General features: G+C 32.4%; 1 protein-coding gene across 1 annotated transcript in view; it reads right to left on the bottom strand.

Annotated features, from left to right (window-relative positions):
- The window catches only part of IPO11 (importin 11), a 197,985-nt gene that overhangs the window by 132,669 nt on the left and 53,238 nt on the right, over window positions 1-12,078 (bottom strand). Inside the window, exons 9-14 of the mRNA XM_012784031.3 lie at window positions 10,255-10,303; window positions 8,013-8,083; window positions 5,360-5,552; window positions 4,539-4,691; window positions 3,175-3,218; window positions 1,223-1,313 (exon numbers count right to left, since the gene is read on the bottom strand). Of these exons, the coding sequence (XP_012639485.1) occupies window positions 1,223-1,313; window positions 3,175-3,218; window positions 4,539-4,691; window positions 5,360-5,552; window positions 8,013-8,083; window positions 10,255-10,303 (601 nt within the window). The remainder of the gene's footprint in view (window positions 1-1,222; window positions 1,314-3,174; window positions 3,219-4,538; window positions 4,692-5,359; window positions 5,553-8,012; window positions 8,084-10,254; window positions 10,304-12,078) is intronic.

Genomic DNA, 12,078 nt, shown 5'->3' with positions numbered 1-12,078 from the left:
AAAGAAAAAGAAAAAGAAAAAAATTAGTAACTAACTATACAATGCAGATCAATTCATTTGAAATACAATAATGCTCAAATTATCTTTAAAAATTAACATGATGATTTTTACATATTTCCCTTGGCTTATAGTTTAAACAGAAATACTCTATTAGGCTTTTGAGAGTATAAAAGCCTAAAGGGGGAGTAACTCTCTTACTACAAACAAGATTAGGAATCTCCTTCCCTACAGGAAATTCTCTCATTACCTTATATCACCACCTACTCAATTCCTGATCCCTTACAACGTGATTCCTGCTGCAACCAACTAGATAATCGATTCTCTTGGAAGATCCATTGCCTTTTGCCTCTTACAAGCATTTGACACTTCTGACATGCTCTTCTCCAGGATACACCCCCATACCTTTCTTCATACTTCTTGGATAGTTTCTTATCTGGCTTTTTTGTAGGGGCTTTCACCTCCTCATTTCCCTATCGGTGAAAATCTCAGGTCTGTCCTTGAAAGTCTTTACTTCACCCAAGACTCCTGATATGCATGTACTCCAAAAGTATATCTCTATCTCCAACCAGTACTAATGAGATAACTGTTTCACTGTCCTTAAGACACAAAAGTTCAGGATCATCTTTGATCACTTTCCCTTGCCCAGCACATTAAATCAATTGGCAAAAGCCAATCAATCAATCAATCAATAAACAGTTACTGGGTATGTCAGGCAGGAGGATAAAGTATGAACAAAACAGATGTTATCAATGCCCCCTGGAACTTAAAGTCTAGCAAAAAAGTCAGAAATCATTAGTCAATCTTAATAGTTAAATAATGAGTCATGTACAAAGCACAGCAATTAAGTACCAAAAATTTACTTCATCATTCTCTCTTAAATCCATGACCTTCTTTCCACTCCCACTGCCACCATTCTAACAAAGGCTATAACACACATTTCTCACTACTTCTCACAACATGCTCCAGTTTCCCCAAGCAATATGATTGCTGCTTTGCTTGATCTACTATTATATTTATGACAGCAGAATTTAACTATCATTTCAAACTGTAACTCAAGACCTATCTCAAATGCTACCCCTTCAGGAAAGAACATATTCTGTCTTTCTCAAATTGATATCCATAATATGGTCTAGGAAATAGAGTATTTTACATAGTAGGCACTCAGAGTATTTTAACTGATTTATTAAATCAATACATCAAAGTATCACAAAAAATAACCCACCCTGAAGTGTTTGCATCATTTCTAAAAGTACAGGAGTAAGAGTCTGATTATATTCATGGAATATATCTATAAAAAGGACTTCAGTGCATGGCTGGAAAGAGAAAAGAGACAAATTTCTATTAAAAACAATGCTATACTATATCTACTAATTCTACAATAAAGCAAAGAATATTCACTCTTAAAATCCTAAATCTTTGAAAATATTTCCAGTTGTTTTACTTTTTAAGAAAGATTACTATTTTCTGTAACAAATATAATGGAAAGTAAAATCAAGTTATAATAATTTAATTCATAACATATAGAAAGTTTATTTCCTTATTTCAATCATTTGGCATTATGCATTCAAAAACTTATAACTATAGACAGCAAATTGTATTTTTAAATTAATCATACTTTAAATTTATTTATTTTTTTTTTTTTTTTTGTGGACGAGGTTCTGGGGCCCCAAGAGAGGGGGGCCCCGGAAGTCGCTCCATACTTTAAATTTTTTTTTTTTTTTTGAGACAGAGTCTCGCTTTTTGTTGTCCAGGCTAGAGTGAGTGCCGTGGCGTCAGCCTACCTCACAGCAACCTCAAACTCCTGGGCTCAAGCAATCCTACTGCCTCAGCCTCCCGAGTAGCTGGGACTACAGGCATGTGCCACCATGCCCGGCTAATTTTTTATATATATATATCAGTTGGCCAATTAATTTCTTTCTATTTTATAGTAGAGACGGGGTTTCGCTCTTGCTCAGGCTGGTTTTGAACTCCTGGCCTTGAGCAATCCGCCCGCCTCGGCCTCCCAAGAGCTAGGATTACAGGCGTGAGCCACAGCGCCCGGCCCATACTTTAAATTTAAAAGAACATTCTGTAGCCATATTCATTGTTCAATCCTATAAATAAATACCCAAGATTTAATATGTTAAAAATTACATATTTTCTTAGCAATGATACAATAAGCAACAACAGCAATTCATGAATTCAATTCACCATATAAAGTACTATTCTCTTAACAAACACAAAGAGTAACAGATATCAGCATTTGCTACATAAAAAATGATTTGTTTTGTTTCTTAAAAGTATTGAATTGCTAAATAATTCATAATATAAATGAATAATTAAGATATTGTGCGTTACATTTTAAAAAGAAACTTATAGACATACATACAGAAATATGTACAAATGCTGTTATCCCAGATATTTTCTTCAAAATAATGCAAGCTGAAGGGGTGACAAGCTTATATGAAACTAGATTAGCCATGAGTTGATAAGTGATAAACTGACTATCATGAAGAGCTAATGCTATTATTTTCTCTATTTTTTAATTTGTTTGAATTTCTCCATAAGAGAAAGTTTTAAAAATTAAAGGAATAAAATTTTTTCAAGTTTTAAAATCACCAGTAATTCATCTGGTTTACAACTACAAGCTTAGGAATGTAAAATCATTAAGATACATTTTTAGAAAACCAATGGCAATAATGTATATTATGTAAACACAAGAATTAACAAAAAGAACAGCTCAAAGGCCACATTTGGTAAATCTTCCTTAAAGGTAAAACATTTGCCATATTAATAAATGTGTTTTAAAGGCATCCTGTAACTGAGAGCGATGGGCTAATCTCTAAGACTCACACTAGATGGTAAGAGAAATAACATATCAAAAGAAGTTTTATTAATGAAATACTTAAAGAGGAGAAAAAAATATTCCAGCCAAAAAGTGGAAGCTTTTACTTTCACAAACATTTTCCATTTGTACACTGACAATTATTCCCTAAGCAATTCAACTAAAAAAATGAAGAAAAATTAAGTTTGCAAATCCTCAAGTTAACAAAAAGAAAATTCAGATTAAAATTCATAATTTACGTACTTTCCTCTCAAATACAAAGTTTCTTGAAATCTTTAATAATGTCATTATCAATTAAGAACTTTAGAAGGATTAATCTTTCCCCTGTTGATTTTTCTTTCAATACTTACCCTCAAACTATATTTCCAAGAATCTCCTCCTGTTTCTTCCACTGCTGCAATTAAAAATATGCAATAATTATGTTTTCAAAATCTCAGTTTGGAAAACAAAGATTTGGATAACATCAGTATAATATTTCTGTGAATTGTTTTAAAAATAACACTAAAAATAAATCAGGAACATAGGCCTTACATGGATTTCTTTACTATACGCTAGAGATCACGCCTGTGTATCTCACAATCACCAACTGTTTATTACAACTACAAGCATTCTTGTTTTCATTAAAAATTCTTTATTCAGGAAAGCTCAAAGTACTTGTCAGTTCCAGAGCATCTGATATCACCTGATACAATATCACTACAATCCTAAAAATCATTTCATTTCAATACAGTAATCATTTTTCACAAGTTAAAATGATTAGTCACACTTTCTAAAGATTTCTTGCATTTGTAATTAAAGTAAAATACTTCAGGACTTCTAAAACTCTAAAGACTCAAGGCTTCATGTTACAATAGTAAATGTACTGCACAGAGAATGCAAATTGAAACATAAGATTTTAGCTAAGAAAAAGCAAAAGCAAAAAAGGATGCACTGGGCAGTGCAATGCTATATTTTCTAAATGAACTAAAATTATTTCTAAATAACAAAAACAGAAGAGGAAGATAAATCTTCCAAAAAGTTTAAGGCATTCTTAAAATATTAGGAAACATATGCATGTATCTACACAAGGGCATTCAGCCAAATGGGTAAGAAGAGGCTAAAATCTAGCCTGTGTCCCACCATGGCCGAAATAATTCACACACAAACACTTTTCTAGACATGTGATTCCTTGATTTTCTATAGGAAGGGTCCCAATAGGATTATGCTACTCACTTATCTATTACTAAAATTCAAACAGATTGAAAAATATCTGTAAAAAAATAAAAAAATCCCTCCAAATTTCTGAGGCAAATATTTCTACAAATAAAAAATAGTATGGAATGAATCACAAAGTAGAAACTGACCTGATAATAGAGACAGGCAATTATCTGAAACTACATGATACATTTGTAAGGGAATCTAAAAGTTAAAAAACATGTCTTTCTGTACAAAATTCTGCATCATATTTAAACAAGTTATTCATTTCCTGCTTCTCATTTTGTTCTAATGGATAACAGAGAATAAGTTAATTTTTTGTTGTTGTTTTATGGTGTTTTTTTTTTTTCCTTTAGTAAGAACAAGCTGGTAGTTGTAGAGAATAAGTTAATTTTGAAAAACCAAAATTCCCAAATTAAAATTGCTATATTAAAATACAACATTAATATACCTGTTATTCAAATAGATATCTATTGACAGAAAGGTGAGAAAGCCAAAAAACTAAAAAATTAATTCTTACTAAAGCCTTCTGGGTCTTCTTCCCACATTGTCAGTTCTTCTTCAGTTAATAGAAAATAATGAGAGACTAATCTTCTACATATCTCTGTCAAAGTGGGATATGTGAAGAATGCCATCTTAATCTTATGGGCTTCAAGAGTTTCAGGACTGCTATCTAGAAAAATAAAATTTCCAAGTTAATTGTAGTACAGCAAAACATTCTACCTAAGTTGGATTATATGGTTTAAATAAATTAAAAATATACTCAGAGAAAAAGATACACTTGTATATAATCTTCATTTTTATTATAAATAAATCTCTTTCATTTACTTATAACATACCCACATCAATTCTGTCTCTGTCTTACCACACAGCTTATACATTACCATGCTATATGATCACAACATTGAGGTGGCTAACTCATAAGCCTTTCTCTCTCTCCTACGAGACTTTATTCATCTTGACACACATGCATATGGATGAATTCCAAATAATAAACAATTTAAGCTAGAAGCAACCTCTACTTTATATAAAGTCAGAGAAAGCTTTTAATTGTTCAAATAAATACAGCCTGAAACATGAGCTGCAGGGATTATTGTAGTACCTAATTCTTAAAGTCCCTAAGCTTCAACTGATTTATTGTGCTACAAAAACAACTCAGTAAATGCACTATATAATTTTTAAAAGCTGGTATAAACATATTAAAGACTATAATCCTTATCACTATTTCATGTCCTAGCAACAGTTTATATTTTAAATAAATTTCAAAAAAATATGTAAAAGTACCAATTACTTCACACTAACATTAAAATAAAGAAAAAAAAACTACCAGTAAAGCATTACCTTCAAAATTTTTGGATGGCTTATAAGCATAATTTTTGACAATCATCTTAATAAGATTCATGCACTGGACAATGAATCGTTCAAATGTAACGCCTTCACCAATTTCTGTAAAAACATAGCTTACAGAAAATTCCAGTGATCTCTGAATTAGAGGTGTAAATGAAAAGGGATGCTGATCCAAGAAGTCCAACAGCTATAAAGAAAAAAATAAAAATATATTTTCTCCAAATTCATATAGGAATAGAATTGCTCCAATTATAACTTTACTAATAAACATTTAGAAAGTTTTAAACCTTGGTGGGGAGTACATGTATAGTTTTACACATACTATAATGCTTCCTGGGTTACATCATATAATGCAGATTACATAAGACTATATTTTATAACAAGAAATTTCTATTATTTCCAGTACAGGGACCAAAACAGAACCACTTCATACTTAATTTGATAATAATGGATAAGTATGACATTAAAAGTTTAAGTATACAAAAGATAGGCCTTTAAAAAGTAATAGATAAAAGGAAAGAATTAAAAAATTATCCTGCCTTTCCTGCATGAACTGTATTTCCATCTATCAAATAATTGATGAGGGAGATTTTTCCTTTATAGAAGAATTCAGCTAATAAATGCAAAGGGAATAATAAGATTAGAATGCCATCATTCTGTAAACCTTTAATCAAGTAATGGATCTAGGCACTCATCAATGGCTGTTAAAATCGATAGAGGAAAGCTACCGAGGAACCTTGATAGCTCACTCATCAATCTTACCATGCAAAAAGAGACAACCAGACACCGTGTGCCTCCTCATGTCATGTGGTATTAAACATACAGTACCACCTATCAAGTATTCTTGACAGCCCTACCCCACTTACACAAAAAAAGCCTGAATGCGATCAAGCTTCTAAATCTAACTACAAATTTATAAGAAATATGGGAGGAGGAGGAGTGCAGAGACAAAGAAACATGTCAAATAACACCTGGGGACAAAGGAACATGTAAATAACACAGAGGATATAAGCAATAAGATCCAAAACATGAAAAACTCTATAGGAAATGACCTGTTACTCAACAAATAAATAGCAAAAGAAAAAAAAAGATGGAAAGGGAATTCATAGTATTTGAATCCGAATTCAAACAAGCCAACTATAAAACATTTATGAAACAGAGAAATCTAAAATCTGAATAGATATTTAAATGATGTTTAAAAGTCACTATATTTTTAGTGTGATCATTGTGTTCATATTACACTTAAAAAAACCCTACTGCTTAAAGAAACATACTCAAATATTTATAAATAATACTATATAATAACTGGGATTTGCTTTAAAATAATGAGCAATGGTGGGAGGGGAAGAAAGCATACAGATAGAACAGGATTGACCACAACCACATGTTGATAATTGCTGAAGCTGAGTGATGATCTCATGGATACTCAAAGTTATTCAATTCTATTTAGAGCCATGTTTGAAATATTCCAATTTTAAAAGCCTTAAAAAGTCTTAGAGATCGTAAATGTGAATTTCATAAATGAAATTTCTTCCAACTTCTTCTGAAAAGAAGAATAAATAACAGATACCATCTATACATATCATTACCTTTGACTAAGAACTAAAAGAAAGAACTGGAAATCAAGTTGTTCAATAATCAATGTATTTTCTAAATCAGGCCTTCTAAATAATGCTTTTTAAATTTTACTATGTGATTAACATATTAAGCAGGACTGTTGGTAGCAGAGATGCAGGCAAGTGTCAGTGATATACTTCACAAAGTGCCATTGACTAACTACAGCATCCTGTTTTTATCTTGCTCTGTTTTGTTTGTTTTTTACAGAAAGGATCTTAGTCAATTTCATACTGGATCTTGGAAGATTAGGTCAGTTTTTTCTATTGAGGCTATTTGGTACATGAGAAATGATGGCAACTGAAACTAAAGGTAACAACTACCTAAACACAAAAATAGAAACAACTCATTTCTGCTCCTTTACTCCCCTCCAAGGGACAGACAATCCCAACCCTATTATTGAATCTTCAAAGAAAAAGGGAAAATAGATTACAGATTTAGATATTTCCAATTGTCTTCAAGTACCTATTTTAGTGCAAGTAGCCCTCAAGCCAGGTTTTCCTAATTGCTATACCCCAATTCTTTTTTTCCCAATCCTCCAAATTTTCCCAAAATTTCATAAATATCAATGATTTATAAAACTTAATTTTATAAAAAAATTTTTATGAATTGCCTAGCACAGTGCACTCATATAATTTCATTCAATAGGTGTTTGATATTGATGATGACAAACTGATAGTCAATTTGAATATACTGACTTTCTGATATTATACTGCCTGCTACATTTGATCTATCTTCAGCTGAACTGCTATCTTCATCTCTGCTTTCTCCAATGGGTCTAATGAGCTTTAGAGAAATCAACTTCTCTGATATTTGTTATACCAAGTGACCTATATACTATGATACATGGTATATAAACTTAATCATTATATGAATTCTAAAGTACATACAAAAGTAATTTTTTAGCTTTCTATAAAGAGAACCTAAGCTTTCTTTCACTAAAGTGAAATGTGTGGTTATAAAAATATTTTCCATTTTAAATTTGAATGTATTATATTTGAGAAAACATACTTAAGATAAAAAGAAAACTTACCACTTTAGTAAAAAGAATGATGGTCTTTTCCAGTCTATCTCTACACATATTATCTGTACCTATATTTCTACCTGTTAAAAATACATTTCAAATATTAGTACAAGTTGATAATACTCTATAAATTCACAACCAAAACTTTAAAAAAAATAAAACTGCCAATTATATTCTTGCATATTCTGTATTATGCATTCACTATTAAAAAGCAACTCAATTACACAGTAATCCTTGATACCACCATCACATAAATTAATCCTAATATATGACCTGAACCCATTTTAAAGTAAAAGGGTAGCAATTTTAGCAATGAATCATAAATCACATTTTTTTTTTTTTGAGACAGAGTCTCACTTTGTTGCCCAGGCTAGAGTGAGTGCCATGGCGTCAGCCTAGCTCACAGCAACCACAAATTCCTGGGCTCAAGCGATCCTTCTGCCTCAGCCTCCCGAGTAGCTGGGACTACAGGCATGCGCCACCATGCCCGGCTAATTTTTTCTATATATATTAGTTGGCCAATTAATTTCTTTCTATTTATAGTAGAGACGGGGTCTTGCTCTTGCTCAGGCTGATTTCAAACTCCTGACCTCGAGCAATCCACCCGCCTCGGCCTCCCAGAGTGCTAGGATTACAGGCGTGAGCCACCGCACCCGGCCATAAATCACATTTTTTAAAACTCAATCATATTTAAAATGTTTTCAAGCAATAAATATGTATAAATACAATGAACTCAAAAAGAGTAACATACTCACTATCGTTTTTCATATACCTTCTGACAAATTTCTTCTAATACTTTCTGACATAATTTTTTTGTACATTCAAAATAATGTATGTAAGCCCATCAACTACTTTGCTCTCTAATGATACTCTTCATGTACCATTAGGTCATTTATCTCATTCTCCTCTCCTGGAAGGACTTCTATTCTTCCTTCTGCTACCCTCACCGGGAAGACCAGAGAAAAGACATAAGCTGTCTTATTCATCTTTGCATGCACAGTACTCAGGACAATGCCTGCGTACGTTTTTACTAAATTGAAAATGACTGACATAAAACAATCAGCAACTCCCTAAAACTGAGTAGACCAACATATGCTCTCAGGGTAGTAAGCCCCCAGATAACATGAGAGAGAGAGAGAGAGAGAGAGAGAGAGAGAGAGAGAGAGAGAGAGATACACACACAAACACACACACGTGTGTGTGTGTGTACATGTGTGTGTCCTGAGCAAAGGTGCTTATAATCACGTGGAAGAAAAGAAGGTAACAAACAGACCACCAGTAAAATACAACACAAATGTAAATGCTAAATTCTCTTGTGTGTGGTAGTGGATTACAAAGGATCCTAAGGGTAAGCCAGTAGAGGTTAATGATCAAGTGGATTTACAAAATGAAAATGCCACTTAAGAAAATTTATATCATAGTTCTAGGTAAAACATACTAAAAGAAAAAGAGTCTACAAGAACTCTAAACAGCATTGGTCATAAAATCTACATATATTTGCTAAATATATGACTTTTGTAGTTGTCTGCCTGGAAAACAAAAGCTGTAATAGAAATCCAGAAGAAGGAATGGACAAAATATAGATTTTTTTTTAAAAAAGGTTTCCTGTACTTGGAGAATGAGACAGGTACAGTAGTTCCCCCTTATCTGTGATCTCACTTTCCATAGTTTCAGTTACCTGGGGTCAACCATGGTCTGAAAATATTAAATAAAAAATTCCAGAAAGAATTCGTAAGTTTTAAATTGCACATCATTCTGAGTAGACTGATGAAATCTCACACCATCTTACTCAGTCCCGCCTGACACATGAATTCTCCCTTTGTCCTGCACATCCATGCTGTGTATGCTACCTGGTTGTTAGTCATTGAGTCTTGGTTCTCGAATCAAAAAACATAGTATATACAGGGTTCTGTACTATCTGTGGTTTCAGGCATCCACTAGCAGTCTTGGATAGTGTCCCCGGAGGATGGGGGGGGGGCTATTCTATATGAAGAAAAAAATTAAGTTTATAATTTAACTTCAGAAAGTTAATTATCAAGATACTAATTTTAGTCACACACAAGATCTCTCCAGCTATCAAGAGTTCACCCAGAGGGGTTGGGCAAAACACTTTCTGGAGATTTGCAAGTGCAGAGTACAAGCCATTAATGAATAAGGATTCATTAACCCTTATTAATCCTTCATTAATCCTAGCTAAATAAGCTATTAATAAGGATTATACAGTAAAAACAACTGTAATGGAAGTACTTACTGCATTCCAGAAACTGTTTAAGACGTTCAAATATTCCATGTAAAAAACCCTAGAAAAGAACATAAAGTGTCTCAATTTCTTCAGTTATAAACATTTACCTTATACTTTTATCAGAAACACTAAAACATATCTATCATAACCATTTTTAAAAACCAGCTGAAGAAAAATAAGTTAAACTTAAATGAAGTAAAAAACAATTCACTATTATTATAAACAAGTCTTCCACAGGAAAATAACTATAGTATTTCAATTCTTTAATATCTCATTTCTGTTACATAAGTAACTTTGCTATAAATCAATTATTTATTAAGCATCCTGTTTCAATAAACATTCTCTGCTTAATTTTTCTTCACAGGCCTTATGACCCCTTGAAATATTGTTTGTTTATTATCTGGCTCCTCCCACTGGAACATAGTAAGCTCCTTGACAGCCAGAACTTTGCTTTGTTTAATGCTCTATCCCAGAAATCAGTAACAGCATTTGGCAATGGTAAGTGAATAAATGGTACCAATTATTTAAAGCATAGATTCTTTACCTAAAGTATTAGACACATTAATCCTCAGAAACCAAAAGAGATAAGCCATCACCATGTACTAGCTGAGTCTAATGGACCCTTATTTTTAAAATACATTTTAGGATATTTTGTGAATAATTTACAAAAGGAAATATAAAGGAATGAAAAACTTAAAATTTTTAATAAGAATTTAAATGCAATAGACTTCATTTCAATAAATGTTGATTATATAAACATCATAAAAGATGCTTTAGACTTTTTAGCAAATGGGATGTCCCCTTTTAGCAAATGGGATGGTCTAGGTTTGTTCACAATATAATGGATGATGAAAGCCTTCCTAAGGAATGATTATCTTTACATGCTATATTTCCTTTCTGTCCTTAGGAATATATCATTCATTCATCAATTACTGAGTTTGAGAAAATTCAACCAGGATATCATCATCTGAAGTCTTAGAGTCTGAGATTTTACTTATACCATCAATTTCACCATCATCATTACTGCCACTCTCAGTCTCAGAGCATCCATCCTCTGGTTCATCAAAAAATTAGGAAACATCTTCCTTTGTTCATTTTCTTTCTTTGTCATTTCAAGGAGGAAATAAACAAAACTCTGAATTCTCAACTGTGTTGATCTTGAATGAAAGCTAAAAGTAGAGTAAAATGATGTCTTCTTTTATACCTTCTGAAACATGATGCAATTTGGGGACAACACAATGAGAGTTTATGGGAAAAAAGTGCAACTATATATTTTTACATAGAAAAAACATAGATGGTCTATGATCATACCACCCTGAACGCACCCTATCTCCTCTGATCTCAGAAGCTAAGCAGGGTCAGGCCTGGTTAGTACTTCGATGGGAGAAAAAATAGATGACAATGAATGAATATACATCACCATGTGTGATGGGATTATCAATAGGGTTTTCTTCTATTATATATTTATGTTTTAATTGATTGTGAAAAATATGTATTAATGTTATAATCAGAGGAAATAAATTCATTTTAAATACATAAAAATAAATAAAAGAAATATCAAAGATATAAATAACTATCTAAAATGCACCTGGTAATATCATAATAGCATTCCAATTAATAGGAGTTCATTTTAATTTAAATTCAAATTAACAAAAGGCTGAGGCAAGAGAATGGCTTGAGGCTACGAATTTCAGACCAAGCTGAGCAACACAGCAAGACCCCATCCCTTAACTATAAAAAACAAATTATCCAGTTGCAGTGGCAAGCGCATGTAGTCTCAGCTACTAGGGGGCTGAGGTGGGAGGATCTCTTGAGGCCAGGAGTTCAAGAGCA

Source organism: Microcebus murinus, chromosome 11 (genome assembly GCF_040939455.1).
Source record: "Microcebus murinus isolate Inina chromosome 11, M.murinus_Inina_mat1.0, whole genome shotgun sequence".
NCBI lineage: Eukaryota > Metazoa > Chordata > Mammalia > Primates > Cheirogaleidae > Microcebus > Microcebus murinus.
This window is presented reverse-complemented; position numbering and strand designations above follow the sequence as displayed.